This window comes from Geotrypetes seraphini, chromosome 16 (genome assembly GCF_902459505.1).
Source record: "Geotrypetes seraphini chromosome 16, aGeoSer1.1, whole genome shotgun sequence".
NCBI lineage: Eukaryota > Metazoa > Chordata > Amphibia > Gymnophiona > Dermophiidae > Geotrypetes > Geotrypetes seraphini.
Genome location: NC_047099.1, coordinates 24,443,082 through 24,467,467, shown reverse-complemented (window position 1 = coordinate 24,467,467; position 24,386 = coordinate 24,443,082). Strand labels below are relative to the sequence as shown.

The 24,386-nt window shown below is 40.1% G+C and overlaps 1 protein-coding gene across 1 annotated transcript in view; it reads left to right on the top strand.

Annotated features, from left to right (window-relative positions):
- The window catches only part of DNAH2 (dynein axonemal heavy chain 2), a 511,463-nt gene that overhangs the window by 380,964 nt on the left and 106,113 nt on the right, over positions 1–24,386 (top strand). The window contains 3 exon segments of the mRNA XM_033923769.1: positions 12,817–12,981; positions 20,111–20,236; positions 23,812–23,960. Coding sequence (XP_033779660.1) covers positions 12,817–12,981; positions 20,111–20,236; positions 23,812–23,960 — 440 coding nt within the window.

Below are 24,386 nucleotides of genomic sequence, written 5' to 3'. Positions count from 1 at the left end.
GACATAACTTACATAAAAACAAAAGGATAGTAGGGGGAAATACAATTTAAAAAGAAAAGAGTACAATTAAGGTTAAAAATGAAAGGACAATGGGAGAGATCATATCAATGATGAAAATGGTAGTGTGGACCCCGAGATTATTAGCATTCATATGCGTCTTTAAAGAAGAAACTTTTGAGGTGTCACTTAAATTTATCAAAATTTTTCTCAGACCTTAGGTGTAATAGTAAAGAGGTCCAAACTCTGGGGGGCAAAAGTTGCAAATGAAGAAGCCCTACGAGTACTAATGATTTTTAAAGATGGGATTGGGAGAACATAAGAAGTTGCCTCCGCTGAGGCAGACCAGAGGTCCATCTTGCCCAGCGGTCCGCTCCCACGGTGGCCCATCAGGCCCATTGCCTGAGCAATGGTCCCAGACTATCCCTATAACCTACCGCTACTCCTATCTTACCCCTCAATCCCTTTATCCTCTAGGAACCTATCCAAACCTTCTTTGAAGCCTTGTAACGTGCTCCGGCCTATCACAGCCTCCGGAAGCGCATTCCATGTATCCACCACCCTCTGGGTGAAAAAGAACTTTCTGGCATTTGTTTTAAACCTGTCCCCTTTTAATTTCTCCGAGTGCCCCCTTGTACTTGTGGTTCCCCATAATTTGAAAAATCTGTCCCTGTCTACCTTTTCTATACCCTTCAGGATCTTGAAGGTTTCTATCATGTCTCCTCTAAGTCTCCGCTTTTCCAGGGAGAACAGCCCCAGCTTTTTCAGTCTGTCAGTATATGAGAGGTTTTCCATACCCCTTATCAGTTTAGTTGCTCTTCTCTGGACTCCCTCAAGTACCGCCATGTCCTTCTTGAGGTACGGCAACCAGTACTGGACACAGTACTCCAGATGAGGTCGCACCATTGCACGATACAGTGGCAGGATGACCTCCTTTGTCCTGGTCGTGATACCCTTCTTAATGATACCCAACATTCTGTTTGCTTTTCTTGAGGCTGTGGCGCACTGTGCCGACGCCTTCAAAGATGTGTCTACCATCACTCCCAGGTCTCTTTCAAGGTGCTGAGAAGCTGATCTTAGGGTTCTTGAGGGATCATGAAGGATAAGGAGCTTATGAATGAAGGCAGGTTCTTTGGTGTTCATAGTTTTATAGGAAATTAAAGCAATTTTATAAGTTATTCGATGAGGGATTGTAACCAGTGTGAACTCTTTAGTAAGGGAGTAACGATCAAATTTCTTCTTGTTCATTATGATTTTTATGGCAGTGTTTTGTATTAATTGTAGACATCAGATGTCTTTTTGACAGACACCTACAATAATCGAGCTTGGAAATAATAAGAAAGTGAATTAGAATGTTGAGAGACTGAGGGTCAAGAATATTTGATAGGGATCTGATCATTCTGAGCTTGAGGAAGCAGTTTTTAACAACTGCACTAATCTGAAGGTGGAAGGGTAGTTTATTGTCGATCAGAACACCAAGATTTAACTGAATTCACGGAGTTTAGCAGTGTGTCATTGATTATAATAGAAGATATTAGATGAATATTTTCTTTCCATGGAAAGAGAAGATAGTTGGTTTTGGTGGTACTTAATGAAATCATATTGTCACAGAGCCATTGACTGATCTTGTCTAATTTTGAATTGACAAGATTAATGTCATTGGGATTGGATGCATTGATGGGAAAGATGATCTGAATATCATCCGCATAAGCGTAAGCAGTAAGACTGATAGATTGACATAAAGTAAGTAAAGGTGCCAGCTAGATATTGAATAGTAAAGGAGAAAGTATTGATCCTTGAGGGATGCCAAAGTAATTTTTGAACTATTAGCCTCTAAGAAAATGGCTATATTTCTTATTTTAATTTACCGGGATCAAATCTCTAAACGTGCTATAACAATATATAGAAACCGGTATGTGGTATGTTTTTAAATAGCTTCAATAGAGTATGAGTACGCCTCAGCCCCACCACTCCACCGCTGTGCTAGCTCTTGCTTGCGGAGAGATTTATGTGGCACTTCATCATTGGCCGCTCATAACCATTTTAAACCTGTTATTGTTTTTTTCAAACTTATTTATGCATATATTTTTTTGTGTATATTTTCTTATGTATATATAAAAAACTTGTTAAAAGCTCAAATGTACATAGTTGTACTTAGCTTGTATTGCATAGCTATATCCAGCCAACGCCGGGGGAGTTTAGCTAAGTACAACTATGTACATTTGAGCTTTTAACAAGTTTTTTTTTTTATATATACATAAGAAAATATTAATTGAGGTCTAAAGATACAAACCAGTAAAAATTTATATTTGGGTTTAATGATTTTGCTGTATGAGAAAGAAAAAATTTTGTTCTGTTTTTGTATTTCAATTGTATATTTTTATTATTACCTATTGTCTCATTTTAATGTATGAACTGAGTTGTATTATTTTCTTGTTTTGACTAATATTATGTCAATACTATAAAATGAAAATAAAGAATTATAAAAAAAAAAAAAAGAAAATATACACAAAAAAATATATGCATAAATAAGTTTGAAAAAAAACAATAACAGGTTTAAAATGGTTATGAGCGGCCAATGATGAAGTGCCACATAAATCTCTCCGCAAGCAAGAGCTAGCACAGCGGTGGAGTGGTGGGGCTGAGGCGTACTCATACTCTATTGAAGCTATTTAAAAACATACCACATACCGGTTTCTATATACTGTTATAGAAAGTAATCTTTGAAGACAGTTGATGATAAGTTATTGAAAGAAACTACGGAGGTACGATTTGAAAAATAAGAGGAAAACTAGTTGAAGATTTGCTCAGAAATTCCAACAGCGGCAAGTCTTTGGAGAAGTAATGAATGATCTATCATGTCAAACGCAGCTGAGAGATCTAGAGAAATTAGAATAACAGATTTGTGCTGATCCAGAAAGTATTGTATAGAAGTGGTTAGGCCTAGTAAAAGCATGTTCCATTGAATGATTTTTGCAAAAACCTGTTTGGTTAGGGTGAAGAGCTTGAGTTTTGTCAAAGAAATTGGATATCTGGTTAAATACTATTTTCTCCATTAATTTTGAGAGGAATGGAAGATTTGAGATTGGCCTATAGTTAGCGCAGTCTGAGGCGCTTTCTTTACTATTTTTGACTATTGGATAGATTAAGGAATGTTTCCAAGCTGATGGCATTATTGCTGTGGTAAGGCTTTTGTTATTTAATTTAAGTATAAATAGACCAAAAATTGGAAAAGTAATGTTTTAGGATAAATGGTGGAATAGATTCAGAATTTGAACCTTTAGGGTTTAAAGATTGCATAATGCGCTCCTCCCCCTCAGTGTGTGATGCTTTAAATCAGCATCAACCCCAAGGAAGATGTGGTTAATTTATCCTGCTGTCCTTGGAGATCTGTTGCTGGTACGTAATAGAGAATGACATGGGGACAAATTTTTCCCTGTTCCAATGGGAACCCTTTTTCCCATCCCAGCAAGTTCTTTTCCTGTCCCTGCCCCATTCCTGCAAGCTCCGTCCTCATCTGTACAAGCCTCAAACACTTTGAAATCATAAGTGTTCGAGGTTTATGCGGTTAAGGCTGAGCTTACAGGAATGGGACAGGGAAAGCAACAAAACTTGGTAAGAATGAGACGAGAAAATTGAGTTCCTGTGGGGACGGGGGACAAATTTGTCTCCGTGTCATAAGTAACATCACTTTTTATCCATGGACAAGCAGGATATAATAAGCTACACATTAGGTGACCCCAAGGCTAATGATGAAAGGTAGGCAGTATTTCAGTGGTCTTTACTAATTTTTAAGTAAGGGCCATTTTGGGTCCAAAAGAGCTGAAGAAGAGCCAACAAATATCTTCCTATTTAGGTCCATGATGCCAATAATGCTTCTTCCTACCAGAACACCTTGCCTTGGTCACACAATGCACAACACAGATGAACCCTATGCAAATACAGAACCACAAACTAAAAGTACTAATATACACAACTGAAATCCATGATGCCAGACTCTGCATGCAGTACACCACCAGAGAAAAAGAGAGAAATGCACTTCTTCCTGAACAGTGCAAAATATAGACAGCAGATGTAAATTCTCAAAACTGACATATGGTACGAGGGGCGTAAAATAATTTATCTACTTCAGTAGGACAGAAAAGAGTTTTCAAAAAAAATTTGTTTTATTTTTCCAATATAGTCCCCTGATGGCTCCATACACTTCATCCACTTTTCATGCAATTACTTTAATCCCTTTGAAAAGAATTCTTCTGTTTGACCTTCAAACTAGGACATCACAGCTTCCTTGATATGTTTATCACTTGAAACCCGCTGTCCACTCGGAACAGGAAATAATCCAAGGAAGCCAGGTCAGTACTGATGGTTCAGCTGCTGAAACCCACTTTTTTGCATGGCAACCTGTGATTGGCATGACGTGCACCAGCACATTTTTGTGAAGAAGCAGCACTCCTGCTGTGAGTTTTCCTCATCTTTGCTCCTTGATTGACTCCCACAAAGTGATCATTGTGTTGGCAAACTCTCCCTGATTATGGTTGTCTTGTGAGGCCTGAACTCCAGAAGCAAAAGTCCTTCATCATCCCAGAAGACAGTTGCCATTACTTTGCCTGCAGATTTTTCTGTCTTGAACTTTTTTGGGGTGGGGGATGACTTGTGCTTCCATTGCATTAACTTCATTTTGGACTCGGGGTCTCCATGATAGACCCAAGTCTCATCTCCATTCACCAAACAATGAAAAAAATTCACTTGGTCTTCATGGAGCATCTCCAAATTCTCCTGACAGCACTGGAGCCTCATTGCCTTCTAACAAGGCGTCAGCATTCTTGGAACCCATCTTGCACCAACCTTGGACATGCCCAGCTTTTCATGAATTATTTTCCAAACTATACCTGCCGAGATGCTTATTTCTTCAGCTATTCAGAAAACCTTGATTCATCTGTCTGATAAAATTAAATCCAAGACCTATCTTTCCCAGGCCATCTAGTGCTTCCACAGGCCATCCAGTGTGAGGGTCATCTTCAATAGACTCAGTACCCACTTAAACTGCTTGCTCCAAAATTTTATTTTGTAGGATGATGGGGCAGACTCACCATAAACTGCAATCATGCATTCATGGATCTCCTTTGGCTTTTTCCCTTCTTATGTGAGAAATTTTATCACTGAATGGTGCTCCAAATCTAGCAGTTTCTTATTTGATTTGCATGAGGACTCTCCTGACATCCTGTCTGTTGGAATGTTAGACTCGCACTACAACTGTGCATGAGTAACCTTAGCATGTCATAAAATGCACAGACTTGTTTCAACATGCTTGCTACTTTCTTTTGTACGCAGGTAGATAAATTATTAAAAGCCCCTCATATTTCAATCACTGAAATGAAAATAAAATAATTTTTCTTATCTCTGTTGTCTGGTGTAATCATCTTTTCCCAGTCTTTGGCTGCACCTCTTTCTGTCTGTGCTCTTAACTCTGTTTCCAGGGCCTTCTTATCTATTTGCTGTTTTTCTCTGTCCAGGAGCTTTCTTATGAGAGAGCACAGGGGAATGGAGCTTTTAATATGCAAATAGTCCTGAATTACAACTCTTGTTTGCCAAACTCATCTACATAAAAAGAAAATACAAATTGTAAGATGTTTTTAACTGGAACCACACCAAAAATGGGAAATATCTATTATCCTAGGACAAGCAGGCAGCATATTCTCATATGTGGGTGTCATCAACCACAGAGCCTGGTATAGACAGTATTAAAGTGTACTGTCACTTTAAAATATTTTCAAAGTCTCGAGACTGCTCTTACTGCGCATGCGCTGGTGCCTTCCCACCTGACATCAGTTTGTGGGACCATCATTTCTTAGTTTTCCACAGAGCTAAGAAGTTGTGTTTCTTCGATTCTCTCCAAGTGCATCAAACTTTTCCTTTTTTTGCCTTCCTGTTTCATTTTTTCCTCATTATTTTGATTTTTTGTTTTCAATCTTTATTCATTTTTACATCTTACAACAAGTGTATCAATAAATTGACAATTGAAATTAAGTACATTTTTATTGTATTTTCTTTTATTAGGGTTAAAAAGTTTTGATTTTTAACTAGATTTTTGTTTGAGGCCTGTTTTCAGGCCGGGAGTATCGAGCCATTTTTGGATTAGCTTTCACTCGACCTCCTCAGACCATTGAGTCCTTTGACCTCACATCAGCGGTGTTCCCCTTCAAATCCAAGGCTCCAAGTGGCTTTTAAGTGATCAGCCGTGTAATCAGACTATTTCAGCAACTGACCCTCATAGCTGGTATCTACAGTGCCTAGGTCCAGAGCAATGTGATATTTCTTACACCTTTTTGGTCCAAACTTCAAAAGAGGTAGCTAAAAGCCAGACAAGTCCAGTACAAAAAGCTTTTCAGGACACTGGGAACTTCAACCATATCTGCTGACTCTGATGCTGATACTCATTGACCACCATCAACATTGACACCGAGAACATTGATGCCTCCAGCAACTGCTACTTTGTCTCCTCTGCCTTCATCGGGAGAAACTCATAAAAAGGCAAAGAATCATAAACATCTTTCTCCCTCCAGGAATGACTCTGAGTCGTCTAAGGTGTCTACTCCATCAATGCACATGAGTGTAGGCCTACTGAAGCTAGATCACCGTCCTTACAGTTGGTGTCTCCTCGGAAACATGTCTCGATATCGAGGTCATCAACACCTTGTGAGCAGTACCTTCAGAGCATTTGGAATCATTTCAAAACATCACAAATGATCTCCTTGAGACATAAATTCATGGCACGTTCAGTCTTTGACACATTTAATGTCATATCAAGAACATCAGCAGTATCTACAGCCATGAAGAGACAGGCATTGGACCTGGATACCAATTTGCAGGAATAACTGACCAATATTCCCTGTCTTGGAGAGGACTTGTTTGGGGATAAATTAGAGGAATCGACCCAAAAAATTAAGAGACATAAAGATTCCATGGCCATCTTATCTTCTTCAAAATCTTCCAAATCTCAAACATCTAAGAGGTTTTATATTCCAAGACCTTCTTATTACATCAAGAGAAGGCTCACACAATCATCTACAATAGAGTATCAACACAAAGACATCCCAGACAACAGATGACAAAAAAACCCAAATCTCTATCCCCAAACTCAACAGAAGTCCCAGCAGTCTTTTTGACTCCATACTAGGGAACCTAGCCAACGTGTTTCACCTTCTTTCTCACACTCTCCCTATAAGAGGCCATCTCACTCAATTTTACAACTGATGAACTCTTATAACAACTGACCATTGGGTTCTACAAATAGTGAGATAGGGTTATATCCTTCGATTCCAGAGAAAACCTCCGAATCATCCTCCAAAAAAGTCAAATTACAACTCCCAACAGAAGACCCTCTTCCAATGGGAGCTCTCAGCCCGTCTTCACTTAATGCCACGGAAAGGGCCGAGGGTTCTACTCCAAATACCAAAAAATACCAGAGGTCTCCATCCAATTCTGGAGAAATTTTGAATGGTCTCTGTTACCCCTATTAGAAAAGAATGACTAACTTTATTCTCTAGACTTCAAAGAAACCTCCTTCACTTTCGAGTGGGAACACATCACTACCAGAACAAAGTTCTCCCTTTCGAACTGGCTTCAGCACCCAGAGTGTTTCCAAAATGCTTAGTAGTTATGGCTGTCACCCTTCAGTCTTGTGACTTTCATGTGTTCACTTATCTGGACGACTGATTAATCAAAGCCCCTAAGCCTAAAAAATCTCAGCTGTCCATGGATTCAACTATAAGTCTAGGGATTCTCAGATTTGCAGTCAATTATGACAAACCCACTTAAAGTCTAGAATTTATTGGGACTGTTCTAGACATGACTCAAGCTCATGCCTTTCTACCTCAACAGATCTATCAAAACGTCTCCAGTCTTCAACATATCACATCACATCACTGCAAGCCAAATAATGCGTCTTCTAGGCCACATGGCATCCACAATTCATGTGACTGCATTCGCCTGTCTACATCACAGGGAACATCAATGGACTCTCTCGACCCAATAGTTTCAGCCTCCAGAATACTTTCCCAAAAGATACAAGTAACCTCAAACTTTCGTCAGTCTCTTCAGTGGTGGCTGTTACCAACCAATCTTTCCAGAGGCCATACTCCACCACATCAGAAAATACATTAACAACTGATGTTTCTATACACAGCTGGGGTGCTCACCTAGATGGCTTTCTTACTCAAGGCAGCCGGAGGTCTCATGAGAAGACTTGCCTCATCAATCTCCTGGATAAAAAAACATTAGCAGTACATCCTTTAGTCTCCAGATTCATGAAAGGCCTTTTTCATACCAAACCACCAATCAAGCTTCCTCCATTTGCTTGGGATCTTAATGTTATACTTTCCACTTTGATGAAGCCTCCATTTGAACCGCTTTCATCTACATCTCTCAAACTTCTAATGTGGAAGGTAGTATTTCTAGTCTGCATCACATCTGTATGTCAAGTTAGTGAGCTTCAAGCACTTGTGTCAGATCCACCTTATGCAACATTTTATCATGACAGGGTAGTTCTTTGTAGTCATCCGAAGTTCCTCCCGAAAGCCATTTCTGAATTTCCTCTGACTCAATCCATAGCCCTTCCTGTCTTCTTTCCAAGACCACATTCTTACCCTGAAGAAGCCACATTCCACACATTGTACTGTAAATGTGCTCTTGCTTATTACTTGGATCAGCCTCACAGATATTCCACTCAGCTCTTCTTATCATTCGATCCTAAGAGTCTTGGAGTTCCTGTCACCAAGAGAACTATTTTAACATGGCTAGCGAACCGTATCTCCTTTTGCCATGCTCGGGCTGGGCTATCACTGGAGAATCGTGTCACTGCACATAAAGTTAGAGCAATGGTGACTTCAGTAGCTCATCTATGTTCCATTCCTATTGAGGACATTTATAAAGCAGCCACCTGGTCCTCAATTCATGCCTTCACATTCCACTACTGGTTGGAGAATCATTCCAGATGGGATAGCTGGTTCTGCCAAGCAGGTCTGCAAAATTTATTCTCCATTTAGACACCTTGTCACACTGTTTCATCGCCTTCAAATGCTCAGACACTATCACTCCAAGGACGCTCTCCCCGTCCGTGCATATCAGCCTCTCGCCTCCCATCTCATACCTCCTCTCCCTCGGATTTTTACTACCCAAATTCATCACTCTGTACTTTTTTTGCATTGAATTTTAGTTGCCAGACATTAGACTATTCTTCCAACTTTCCAGTTCCTGAATAGGAAGTCAGTACAGACTAATCAGTATAAAATAAAAATATATATGTACTCATAACAGTTGAGAAAGTAAATATAATCATAGCACTCAAAAAATTCAAAGTCCAAAATCTTTTCACAAATCAAATTTATGAGTTATGTATCTGAAAAAATAGCTCCACTCCAAGCAGGGTCCTGACATGGTCCATGTTTCACATGTCATTTCCTCAGGGAACCCAAAATCAATTGCAGTCTCTAAAATATTTCAAATACTGTACTGACGACACTCGCTGGGAACCCGTTCCCTGGTCCGACCACTTCCTAGGGGCTTTCTGCCTCCCCATTTTCATGTCCCGCATCGAACCCCCCCCTCGTTCCCCCAATCCTATTACCTTCCGGAAAAAAATTGCGAGCGAATTGTTCTGGGCCAAATTCCTCAACCTAATCCCCACCATCCCCAAAGCTCCCAACCCCGAATCCAACTGGCACAACTGGATCACTCTCTCTGAGACCACCTACCACTCCCTCGCTCCACTTTCCACTAAAACGGTCTCCTACACCCGCAAAGCCCCCTGGTACCTTCCCCTCCACAGACATCTAAAGCAGAAATGTCGTACACTAGAACGAAAATGGAAAAAATCAAAATCCCCCACCGATAGACAGTCCTGGAGGACTTCCATTAAGATCTACAACACCGAATTAAAAAAATCTAGGAAGAACTACTACGGCAACAAAATCTGCAGCTCCAACAACCAAAGTAACACCTTGTTCAATATCTGGCGTTCCATATCCTCTAAACACGACTCCTCCTCATTTCCCTCCTCTCCATCTGCTAATGATCTAGCAACATTCTTCAATGAAAAAGTAACCACCCTACGATGCTCCTTTCCCCCAACCCCTGCCTACAACTCTCTGGTGCTTACTACCTCCACCCCTAATCTAAACGAGGCTAACCATTTCCCAGCCGATAGATCCTGGACTGCCTTTGAGCCCGCTTCCGACTCCCAAGTCTCTAAACTTTGCCTCAAACTAAAATCTTGCAACTGCACATTGGATCCTTTCCCTTCCTACTTATACGAGAACATTCCAGCACAGGCCATTTCATCACTCACCAAACTCTTAAACTCCGCCCTGCTCTCAGGCCTATTTTCGACCAAAATGGGACACATCTCCCTATCCCCTCTCTTGAAAAAAGCTGATCTGGACCCCTCCACCCCTTCCAGCTACCGCCCAATAGCCAACATTCCACTTCTGACCAAAATGCTGGAATCCATCATAGCCACCCAACTCTCATCCTACCTTGAGAGATTCTCCATTCTCCTACCCTTCCAACATGGATTCAGACCCAACTATAGCACTGAATCTCTTTTATCCTCTTTAATTTCAAAGGTCCAACTACTCCACGCCTGCAACAAGTTCGCTGTCCTTCTTCAATTCGACCTCTCTGCTGCTTTCGACATTGTCCACCACGACATTCTAATCCTCCAACTCTCCGATATTGGCATAAACTCCACAGTCCTAGATTGGTTCTCAAAATTCTTGCGCTCCCGCTCCTACTTCGTCAACATGAATGGCACCTCATCCTCTCCTTGGAAACCGCTCTGCGGAGTCCCCCAGGGTTCACCTCTATCCCCGATTCTTTTCAATGTCTATATGTCCTCCCTGAAACTCCTCCAACTTTCTACCACTGCGACACTCTACACCTACGCCGACGACATCCTTGTCCTTCTCGAAACTGACTCGAATCTCACCAACCTCTCTGAAAACATCTCAACCTGCATAACTAATCTCCAATCCTGGGCTCTCTCCGTTCAGATGAAACTAAATGAGACCAAAACAAAACTTCTCTGGCTTGGCCCAAAATTGGATCACCTACCCTCCTTCATCCCTCTTTCCTCGGGCTCCAATCTACAGCTTGAGCACTCTAGCAAAGTTCTGGGAATCATCATTGACTCTACATTGTCCTTTAACGACCACATCAACTCCCTAGTAAAAAAATGCTTTTTCAATCTTCATATGTTAAGGAAAATCAGATCCTGCTTTCACCAGCATCATTTTGCTGTCCTTGTCCAATCCATCATTCTCTCCAGACTTGACTACTGCAATTCCATCTACCTAAGCCTAACAAAGAAAAATCTTATCAGACTCCAACGGATTCAGAACACCGCAGCTAAACTAATCTTCACAAAAGGCAAATTCGACCATGTCTCCCCGCTTCTATCTAAGCTTCACTGGCTCCCAGTCTTCCTCAGGGTTCGTTACAAATGTGCCTGTCTTACCTTCAAATCTCTTCACGGCATCCTTCCCCCCCTCTTTCCTTTATCTTGGCTCTCGAACACTCATTCCACCAGATCCACTCAGAAATTCAAACTATCCTTCCCTTCTCTAAATGGCATCTCTCATACAGGAAAGCTCGGAACATCCCTCCTCTTTAGGATCACCGAGCTATGGAACAGCTTTACTGCCCACCTCCGGTGTACGACCTCCCTCCAACACTTCAGAAAACATCTGAAAACCTGGCTTTTCGCCAAAATGTAACTTCCCCCTCCCTTCCCCCCTCACCTTCCTACTTACCAAATCCTCCTTCCCTTCCATTGGAGTTCCTTTCTTTGTTTTTAATTCCTGTAAACCGTGTCGAGCTCCACTTCGGTGGAGATGACGCGGTATATAAACTTAAGGCTTAGTTTAGTTTAGTTTAGTTTAATGTCATCAATGGATAGAAAACCAAGTATAAAAAAAACTGAGATAAAAATATGCAGGTCTGTATTTAGCTGTTGCAGCTAGGTTTTTTTTTTTTTTTGGGGGGGGGAAGTGCTAGCTGAGGTTGGCAAAAGTATCCAGGTATTCAGTGCCATTGTCTGGAAGATGGCTGGCACTGAATATCAAAATTAGGTGGTCATCACCAGAATTTATCCAGATAATGGCAACCTTCAGTCTGAGATAGATATGCATCCACTGCCTTCACGATATATAAATCTATCTCATGCATAATCACTATGGATATCCTGAAAACATGAAGGACTGGATTAAAAAGCACGGACTTAGAGGGTTGCCTTCTATCTGTTGAGTTTCTGGAAAACTGAAAACTTATCTTTTTATATAGAAAATGTCTGCAAATGTGGATCCTGTCTTTAAAATTAATATTGGTATGGCTTTTCATATATGCTGAAGCTGTAGGAACCATATTTAATCTGTACAAGGGTATGTGAATTATCTTGCTTTTGTGAAAAAGTATGTCCTCATGTTATATTGTGTATGTGGCCCTGTAACCCATTCTGGGCTCTTTTGGGAGAACGGGCTAAAAAGTTCAATGAATAAATAAATAAATAATAAATAAATATCTGTCCTTCTAAGGTACTGTATAACAGGCTAAACATTGCCATTATCCGGAGAAGTTCTGGGACTGTCCGTGCTATGCCATGGCCTTATCTGAACAGTGCCTGTAAAAATAATTACAAGGCACTATCTAAATATCTGGACTGACGACAATGTAATACCACCTAGCAACCCCTACCTTCTCCTAATGGACAAGGAAGGATCTGAGCATCTTATATGTTGTCATATGATCTGGATTTATCTTCTACAGGTGGCAGACAAGCTGACTAAGCTGAAGCAGCAATATGATGAGAAGTTGACCCAAAAGGAAGAGCTGAGGAAGGAATCTGAGGCAATGGAGATCAAGCTGGACCGTGCTGGGAAGCTAGTAGCAGGGCTGGCAGGCGAGAGGATCCGCTGGGAGGAGACTGTGAGGGTAAGCCATAGCAAGAGAAAAAGAGAAGGCAGCCTTAACTGTAAAGCAAAGTGAAGTCCTAGAGCGGTGTAAAAGATCTTGGAAACCCTATCCTGTAATATGCACATTAGTCACAAGGTGGCAACATCACTCCATTAATAGCAGATATTCCAAAGGGAATATTCAGTAAACTGATTGATGTTATATTGGTGAATAACTGTCTTGTTTGTTATGAAACACCATTAACTAATCTCCTCCCCCTTCGCACAAGCTCACCCTCTAACACATTAGTCAACTCCTAGAACCTTACCTTCCAAAAATATTCTGATTCCTAAATAAGCATCTACCTTCAGTAACCAACAAACTTCCTCCTTCATTGTTAGGTAACTTTTCTTCTGTAACCAGTATATACTGATATTCTCCACTGTACCCTGTTATTACTTGATTCTCTACTATGAAATTCTTTCGGAAAAATCCAGATATGTTATAATTTAAAATCCTCTACCACACCATGTAAAGTACATGAATCAATGTTATGTAATGTAATTCTCTCGGTAATGTCCAGATCTCTTCTAATTTGTAATCCGCCTAGAACCGCAAGGCACAGGCGGAATAGAAATCACTAATGTAATAATGTACAAAGTGCATCATTCGGGCCACCCTCTATATTTATCACACTTGCTTATATTCCATATCGAAGGTCCCTCATTGAAGAATGCTCTCTCTCTCTCTTCATACATGCTTTGTTCCTTTCTATGTCTGATGTGCATTTCATTGTAAACCACTCTGACAGGATTCCTCTAGAGCAGAATATCAAGTCTTAATAAACTTGAAACTTCAGTTTCATGTGTGTATCCCATTACACTTTGAGTTTATTGAACAAAACTACCACTAGGGGTGCCATTTTGATGATGGCCATTTAGGAGCTCTGAAGACTCTTAGGTGAGAGGAGAGGGGAGTCTGGAGCTTTTGGAGGGTGGGGAGGCTTGAGCTGGATTGGGGGATCGCTCTACCGGCCCAGGAGCATTGGGTTGTAGCTTTGCGGCTCAATGCTCCCAGGTAGTTAAAATCTCCAACTAATAGCTGGAGTATTTATAAACTATAACTCTGCAAGTCCTCTTTAAGATTTTTGCCTAGTAATGAGTTGCTTTACATGTATTTTCATGTTTTTCATCGCATAACTATGTAAGCTGTGGTGAAGGATACCAAACGGGGCTCTGTAGGGCGATCAGCTGAGGCACTCCCTTTAATGGACCTCCTTTATTTGGTGGACATAGGCGGTTTCCACAAGATAAGTCCTAATGGTTGAATTTTTATGCTTGATGACTGCTATTGATTTTCAGTTTTTTTTTTTACCTAAAAGTGGACTGTTCTTGCAAATGATTTCACATTATTTAATGTTTTTGAATTCTTAGCACTTGGTACTTTGGGTACTATTAAGTTTGTTTGATATTTATTGGTAATCGATATACAAAAATAATTTACACATAAAAAATTAATTTATAAGTTCCCAGGTGAGCATTATGATGTCTGTGGCTTAGCACTTCGGTGCAGTATGCTAGGATATACCCAAGTGAACTTTCCATTGATTGGAAAAAGTTTTTTTTATTTGGGGTTTGTTTTTTTTTTTGTTTTTTTTTAATATTTATTGATTTTAAACTTTGATAGTGCAATACAATTGGTTAATCATGAATTAATACATTAAATAGTCATTTTCTCCCATTTTCAACTTAATTATTAATACAATAATACATATGATGTGATTACAATATTATAATTTAATAATTTAATTCCTCAAAGTACATTTCCCTCCCTGGATGTACCTGCTGTCTTGTAGGTGTTCTGGGTTGTTTCCAAGCAGCTGCCGTCGTAATGAATGAGATAAGTTTCTATTTGGCAGGAATTCCTGCAAGTTTGATATTCAAAAGTCCACAACCCAGCTCTCTCCATATTGTAACCCCACATGTTTCAGTAAGCCAACCAAAGATCATGCTCCAGTATACCCTGGCCTTGGGACATTGCCACCAAATATGAATGAAACTTTCCCGCTCTCCACAGTCACGCCAACATCGCTCTGATATCTTAAGGAGAGAACAGATCTGCCTCCATTGACCCAAATCAAAATGTTGGTGTAGCACTATCTCTCACCTAGTTGTTTATGCATTAGGAGGTTCCCCGCGATACAGTAAGACTCTGTAAAGGTGTGAAATACAGCCCATACTATTAGGGTTCTCCCATATCCTATCCCATAATGGATCCTCACACAGAAAGTCCAACAGAGCCTGTTTGTAAATGAAAGCTTGTGCCTGTCGATATTGGAACTGATCCCTCTGTGTGAGGCCATCTGTTCTCACTAGTTCAATCAATAGGAGCAGCCTGCCATCAACCAAAAATTTCCCCAAAATACCCCCCCCCCCTGCCCATCACCCATACCTCACATTAGTATCCCCCAGAACAAATTCCTCCGCCATCACCAATGGAGTTTGCTTAAAATAGGTATGGTACTTAAACACAATAGATAGAATCTTGATCCAAAGCTGCAGCACCTGAGATATGAACGGATGGGCCCGTCCCACTACTACCCATAGATTCTGCATAGAGAGCCAAGGGAGGTGTCTCAGAAAATTATCACCCGTATATCAGGACTCCATTTGAACCCAAGATTTCTGGCCATCACTTTGCCATGCTAATAAAGTGCGTTACAGGGCCGCTATATAGTACACCTAGAATTGGAAACAGCTCACATGGTTGAAATATCGCCCTTTTGGAGCCTTCTCTTCCATATGTATTGAAAGACCCTCTTATGCAGGGAATCAAGAAAACCCCCCGACAGGGAAAGTGGCAAAGCCACAAAAAGGCAAATAAGCTTGAGCAGCAGCAACATTTTGATGAACTCTTCCCAACCAAGACACCTGCTGATGCTCACATTTATCCAAGGTGCGGCTCAATTCCCATAAAAGAAGAGGATAGTTCAGCTGATATAACTCATCTAAACTCGATTGAAGCAGAATCCATAAATACTTGATAGCTCTGGCTGCCCATCGAAAAGAATAATGGCTTTGGAGCTATTGATTATCTTTCAGACTCACTGTCAGATTCAAAATAACAGATTTATTCAAATTAATCTGGAATCCTGTCAGAGCAGTTAGAATCTCCGGTAGAGATTCACGTGGGCGCCCTATAGTGAATATGACATCATCTGCAAAAAGTAATATCTTAGTTTCTTTGCCTCTACTCACAATTCCCCTTATTATTTGGGCTAAGCGCTCCATGACTAAAGTGCTGTCTAGTTCCCCTTGCTGTTTATTCACAAATTAGCCAAGGGCTTAATGTAGAGTCTTTACCCAGTCCAAAAATCTTCCTGTAAAACTCACTTTCTCTAAGGTCCCATCAATAAAAGGCCATAAGGCCCTATCAAATGCCTTTTCAGCATCAATGCCCAGTATCAACACTGGGGCAGCCCGTAGTTTGACTGAGTGTATCACATGCAAAATACGCCTAATGTTATCAAAGGTTTGACGCCCTGTATAAAACCCACCTGATCATCCCGAACTAGGGTCCCCATAAATTGCTGTAAATAATAAGCTATGATTTTAGTAAAAAGCTTATAATCCATACCTAGAAGTGATATTGGGAGATAGGAACCACATTGTTCAGGATCTTTGTCACGTTTAGGAATCAGTCACCCCCACCTATCACCATGAATAAGTTAACGCATCCACTGCTTGAAGGCTATTAAATATGTCAGTTAAAGATTTAACTAACAGGCACTAATAAACAATTAATTTGAGACCAAATTGAATTCCAAAAGACCATGATGCAGGGACAGAAAAATATTAAATGATCAAGAGTCCCTGCAAGTGATTTATATGAATCAATTGTTATATTATTGTACACTTGTTGTGAGATGTAAAAATGAATAAAGATTTGGAAAAAAAAAAAACAACTAACAGGCCCTGAAAGCATTTATAGAACCTAGCGGGAGTGACATTGCAAAAGAAATCTACTGTAAAGGCATTTAATTTTCAAAAGGGCAACTATGATAAAATGAGAAAAATGATTAAAAAGAAGCTAAAAGGATCAGTTGAATAGATTAGAAATGTAAACCAGGCATGGATAAGTACATAAGTAAGTACATAAGTAGTCGCCTCCGCCGGGGCAGACCAGAGGTCCATCCAGCCCAGCGGTCCGCTCACGCGGCGGCCCATCAGGCATATTGCCTGGTCAGCGGTCCCTGACTAATTTTATTGCCTACCTCTACAGTTATCTCTAAACCTTCCACTGCTCTTATCTGTACCTCTCAATCCCTTTGTCTTCCAGGAACCTATCCAGGTCTTCCTTGAAACCCTGTACTGTGCTATTTCCTATCACGGCCTCCGGAAGGGTGTTCCATGTGTCCACCACCCTCTGTGTGAAAAAGTACTTCCTTGCGTTTGTTTTAAACCTGTCCCCCTTCAATTTCATCGAGTGACCCCTTGTTCTTGTGGTTTCTTTCAAATTGAAAAATCTGTCTTTGTCAACCTTTTCGATGCCCCTCAGGATCTTGAAGGTCTCTATCATATCTCCTCTGAGTCTCCGCTTTTCCAGGGAGAACAACCCCAGCTTCTTCAGTCTGTCAGTGTATGTAAGGTTTTCCATACCCTTAATCAGTTTAGTTGCTCTTCTCTGGACTCCCTCAAGCATTGCCATGTCCTTTTTGAGGTACGGTGACCAGTACTGTACACAGTATTCCAGATGCGGGCGCACCATAGCCCGGTACAGTGGCAGGATGACTTCCTTCGTTCTGGTCGAGATACCCTTCTTAATGATACCTAACATTTGGTTTGCTTTCCTCGAGGCTGTGGCGCATTGTGCCGACGCCTTCAATGTCGTGTCTACCATCACTCCCAAGTCTCTTTCCAGATTACTGACCCCTAGCATTGATCCCCCCATTTTGTAAGTGAACATCGGGTTCCTTCTCCCTATATGCATGACCTTGCATTTCCCAACATTGAAGCTCAGTTAGTTAGTTAAAAATACCATCATGGAAGCCCAGACCAGATGTATTCCAAGTATTAGCAAAGGTGGAAAAAGGGGAAACAAGAGCCGGCATGGTTAAAAGGTGAAGTGAAAGAGGCTATTAGAGCCAAAACAACATCCTTTAAAGATTCGAAAAAGGATCTGAATGAAGAAAATAAGAAGAGACACAAGCAATGGCAAGTTAGATGCAAAGCATTGATAAAGAAAGCTAAGAAAGAATATGAAGAGGCAAAAGAGACAAAAACTCATAACAATTTTTTTTAAGTACATCAGAAGCAGAAAACCTGTGAGGGAATCTGTGGGACCGTTGGATGATCAAGAAACAAAAAGGGTGCTCAGGGAGGATAAGGCCATAGTGGAGAGACTGAATGAATTCTTTGCTTTAGTCTTTACGGAATAAGATTTAAGAGATCTACCTGAACCGGAAATGGTTTTCAAAGGTGATGATGCGGAGGAACTGAAAGAAATCTCAGTGAATCTGGAAGATGTACTAAGCCAAATTGATAAATTAAAAAGTGATAAATTACCTGGACTGGATGGTATACATCTCAGGGTACTAAAAGAACTCATACATGAAATTGCTGACCTGATGTTAGTGATCTATAATCTGTTGCTAAAATCATCTGTAATACTTGAAGATTAGAGGGTGGCCAATGTTACACTGATTTTTAAAAAGGGTTCCAGGGGAGATCTGGGAAATTACAGACCGGTAAGCCTGACTTCAGTGCTGGGCAAAATGGTGGAAACAATTATAAAAAAATAAAATTGTGGAACACGTAGACAAACATGAGACAGAGTCACCATGGGTTCAGCAGAGGGAGATCTTGCCTTACCAATTTGCGTGACTTCTTTGAAGGTGTGAATAAACATGTGGATAAAGATGAGTCGGTTGATGTAGTGTATCTAGATTTTCAGAAACCTTTTGACAAAGTTCCTCATGAGAAGCTCATAAGAAAATTAAAGAGTCATGGGATAGGCTGGCAAAGTTCAGTAGTGGATTAGGAATTGGTTAACGGACAGAAAACAGAGGGTAGGGTTAAATGGTCATTTTTCTCAATGGAGGAGAGTAAACAGTGGAGTGCCGCAAGGATTTGTACTGGGACTGGTACTATTTTACTTACTTATAAATGATCTAAAAATTGGAATGACAAGTGAGATGACTAAATTTGCAGATGACACTAAACTGCTCAAAGTTGTTAAAATGCATGCAAAATTGCAGGGAGACCGTAGGAAATCGGAAGACTGGGCATCCAAGTGGCAGATGAAATTTAATGTGGACAAATGTAAAGTGATGCACATTGGGAAGAATAACCCAAATCATTGTTACTAGATGCTAGGTCCACCTTGGGTGTTAGCGTCCGAGAAAATGATCTGGATGTCATTATAGACAATATGATGAAACCTTCTGTCCAAAGTGTGGCGGTGGCCAAAAAAGCAAACAAGATGCTGGGAATTATTTTAAAAAGGGATGGTTAACAAGACTAAGAGTGTTATAATGCCTCTGTATTGCTCCATGGTGCAACCTCATCTGGAGTATTGTGTTCAATTCTGGTCTCCTTATCTCAAGAAAGATATAGCAGCACTAGAAAAGGTTTAAAGAAGAGCGACCAAGATGATAAAGGGACTTGAACTCCTCTCATGTGAGGAAAGACTAAAAAGGTTAGGGCTCTTCAGCTTGGAAAAGGAGATGGCTGAGGGGAGATATGATTGAAGTCTACAAAATCCTGAGTGGTGGACAATTTTATGGTTCTTATAAATTATTTTCATTCTTGTGTGCACTTTTGTATGATTCCTTCTTCCTTAAATTGTGCTTTTAAGATATACATTGATAATGTCTTTGTAAATAAGACAAAAAAAAATAATAGCCTAATTAATATTAAGTGAAAGAATTCAAATGTATTTCTGTTTCTTGTTTTCTCTTTTGTATTCCCTCTTTCTCTTTGCTTTTTATCTCTTTTTTTTTCTTTCTTTTCTTGTCTCTTCTCTCCCTTTCTATTTTTCTGCCTCTTTTGGTTTCCCTCTCTATTTTCCTTCTTTCCCTCTCACTACCTCTGTCCTCTCTCACTTTCTATTTCTGTCTCCTTGTCTGTTTCCTTCCTTCTCTCTGCTGTCTTTCTCTGTGTTTCTCTAGGGTTTGGAGCAGGATCTGGGCTACCTGGTTGGAGACTGCCTCCTGGCTTCTGCTTTCCTCTCTTACTTGGGACCCTTCCTATCCAGTTACCGTGAGGAGATCCTCTCCGAGATTTGGCTGAAACAGGTCAGTTCTGGGAATATCAATAGCAGGGGTAATAAAAATTACCCCTTCAGCCAAAGGGAAATTCTTTTTTTTTTTTTTTTTTAATAATTCTTTATTGATTTTGCATACTTCAAAAGTGCAATACAAGAATATATAACACATAAAACATCAATTTAAGCACATCCACTTACAAATAAATATATAACCACTCATTTTATCCCCCCCCCCCTCAATGATTATACAATAAAACATAGCGACATTTATTTGCCCAGTAACCTTAACCTCTTCATATTAATAATATCTTCCCACCCTTCCTCTCACGGTGAGAGCATTGATCAAGTTGTCTGCATTGGTGCAAACTCCAAGAAGTTTGTACCAATGATCAAAACAAATCTACATATAGAGTTTTGCTTTGATTATTGCCCCAGAAAAAGCTACCTATGGATATTTGTGCCAGCCTTCTCTGCAGGTACTTTTTTCCAACCAAAATAATGCTTACAGTTCTGGAAATGCAAAACTGCACATGTTATTTTCTCCCTTGAGTTACCGCAGTCTGTAGGAATGCATCCAAAGTACGGGAATCAAATAAAGCACATTGTTCAACAAATTCGTAATTTTACCCATGTAGTGTGGACAGTTTTCCAGGAAACAGCTTTGAATATTACTTTCGGTATATCATTGGTTGAGAGGACACACCAGTGCTTTAAACATGTGTTCCTATATGGGGAAAATAGAAAGGGAATGGGGCAGGCAAATTGATCTGTGTGCCAGGCAGTGGCCTAGCAAAGGTGAGAGGTGCCTCCCCTGCCCTCATCGCCGCACCCTCCTCGCTCTTCCCATGATCCCCCTTCCCTTCCCCCGTACCTCTAGTTGAAATTGTTGCTTGCGGCGGTCAACCTCGCGACCCCATCAGCTCTCCCGCTGATGTAACTTTCTGTGTGCGGCACTCGGAAGTGATGTCAGCGGGAGAGCCGATGGGGTCGCAAGGAGCACGTGATTGACTGCCACGAGCAACAACTTCAACTAGAGGTACGGGGGAAGGGAAGGGGGGTGCGCGTGTGGTGATGGGAGGCGTGGGAAGAGGTGGAGGGACGGAGAGGAGGAAGTGTGCTGGCGCCTCTACCAACATGGTGCCCATTTGCCCCCCCCCCTTCACTACGCCACTGGTGCCAGGTTTTCTTTATTGCACATGCTTTGTACCTGTAAAAATATACAGGGCAAAATCATCCCTGAGGCACAGGCAGCTGCAGGAAACTTGGCCAGGGAATTTTCCTTTGAAAAACAGCTCTTTATCATTCTATGGGATAGATCAGTACAGCCATTGTAGTCAAAAGCACAGAGGAGCCTCAGCAATGAGTCAGATTGCAGCTTTGGCCAGCCAGGGTCAGCGTATTAGTGTTAAGTCCAAATAAATGATTGGTTTGAAAGAGAAGCTGGTTATGGGATTCCTATAGATCAGTGTCTCTTAAACTGTGTGCCCTGAAGAGATTCCAGGTGTGCCATAAGAGTCCAGAATTTTACTTTATTTTTAAAAATTCCCTTCCTAAGTATGCACTAGAATAGATGACATGTGCATCACATTGCATGAGTCTGTCAATGTTATGAGCGTCTGTGTGTGTAAGAATACAACCGCCCAGACAAGTGTCATCCTTTGATGTGATTGGTCCTTGAAAACTAACTGCGAGTAATTTTGTTTTTATTTTTTATGCAGTAGTTATCATAATTGATCAACAAAGCAATCAAGGCTTTGTTACCATTTAGATCTTCTTATCTTTGCGAACTTGGATTTTCAGCTCTTTTTTTTTTTTTAATTCTTTATTCATTTTTTTTTTTTTTTTTACATTTTATTTATTCATTTTTGAATTCTTACAACAAGTGAATTAAACATAATACAAACAATTTTCATATATCACTTGTATTTACAATCAAATATTCTTGTAATATAAAATACATACCCCCCTTTTTATCAATATTCCTAATTCCATATGATATACATTTCCCTCCCCATCCCCCACCTGTCTACTACCCATGTGCTAAGATATCTGATCATTAGAGTAATTAGTCAATGGTTCCCATATTTTTTTAAAATTATGAAGATTCCCTTGTTGTAACGCTAACATCTTTTCCATCTTATATATGTGACAGACTGAATTCCACCAAAATGTATAATTTAATTTAGTATCTTTCCAGTTTTGAGTAATTTGTTGCATGGCGACCCCTGTCAATATTAATAATAACTTGTTATTATTTGCAGAAATCGGACTCTGAGTTCTCATTGCTGTACCAAATAATATAGTGTCATATGAGAGTCCTACATGATTTTCTAATAATTTATTAATTTGGGGCCAAATTAGTTTCCAAAAAGCATTTACACAGGGACAAAAATAAATTAAATGATCTAACGTCCCAACTTCTAATCTACAATGCTAGCATCTATTGGATCTAGTACTATCTAACTTCTGTAAACTTGTAGGGGTCCAAAAAATTCTATGTAACAAAAACATCCACGTTTGACTCATAGATGCTGACTTTGTAGACCTTAATCTCCAGGACCAAAATCGTGGCCATTGAGATGCAGAAATTGTCTGTCCAATCTCAATACTCCAAATATCCCTAAGTCCATTTTTCTTTTTTTAATTTATTTATTTTCTTTATTCATTTTTAAACTTTCATCAAATGTACAGAAATTCATAATAAACACAATTAATTTAATCACTTGAACATGTTATCATTATAACCTATAAATACAAATGTAACCCCCCACACACACACACTCCCTCAAAGCCCATAAATCATTATAAGATCATATACTTGAAACCCTCCCCTCACCCAATACTAAGTGGTGTATAATTAATAGAAAAATGGCATTTAATCATGACAAAAAGATGTTAATGGCTCCCATATTTTAATAAAATTTTTATAATTTCCCTTCTGTACCGCTAATGATCTTTCCATTCTATATATGTGACATCATGAATTCCACCAAAAATTAAAATTAAGCCTCCTATAATCTTTCCAATTATTAGTAATATGTTGGATGGCAACTCCCGTCATAATCATTAAAAGTCTTAGCCTTTTGGTACTCAATCTGGGATCAAGTAAATTGTTTATTGGAAAACCATGCAGTGTTATCTTTTGATACTGTGATATTTGGAATGTCTATGAGAAAAAAGAGTCAGATATCATCGTGGATTTTCAGCTCTGACAGAAATTAAATTGAAAAAAAAAGAGAACTGCAGATGGTGGATGCTGAAATGTGTGTTTGCTTGTCAACTACTGAGCCATGTTTTGAGTTAATTTGTACTCAAAAACAAGCTCATCTATCGCATTGATTAGCAATTCTATTCTATCTACTTTAGTTTCACCATTGTTACAATTACCATTATATAGCTTAAAGAACTTTAAATAAATAACTCTCAAATTTAATTTTTTGTTGGTTTTGCAATTTTTTAATTTCACTTACACATGCGCGACGAAAAACGTTTGCTCCGTTTAGTGTGCCAGAGCTAAAAAAAAGTTTGAGAGACACTGCTATAGATCATGGCAAGATCACTGAGGTGAAGATGATTCTCATCAGGATCTCTTTATGACTATAGGTTCGAGAGCGGTCAGTGCCTTGCTGTCCAAACTTCAGTTTTGCAAGCTTTCTCTCCAAGCCCACTATTGTACGAGATTGGAACATCCAAGGGCTGCCATCTGATGCTTTTTCCACTGAGAATGGGGTCATTGTTACCCGTGGCAACAGGTAAGAAAATAGATACTCGGTCACAACTGGACCTCCAGAGTTTGAGAGGATTTTCCAAGGTTATCTGCATACCTCCAAACCTAGTCAGGTGAATCACTAGCTAGACAGGCCAGGGTCACAGCCAATACACTTCTCAGATGCAAGGCCAGATACAAGTCTCTTAGCATAGAACACAGATCATTCAGGTGACATCATAAGCTGGCTCCACATGTGTGGTAAGTTAAGGTCTATGGTACACAGGTTATATTGTGGCAGGAGGTTTTACCCCCTACAGGGAGACAGTTAAGTTGAGCTTTAGTTCTGTATACTGACTTCAAAACAGGATCATCCAGGGCATCTCACACTTCTGTTGGGATACAATGCCCTCATTCACCAGCTCCCGCTAACATAGATAAATCGGGCAGATGAAGACAATTTAGTCTACAC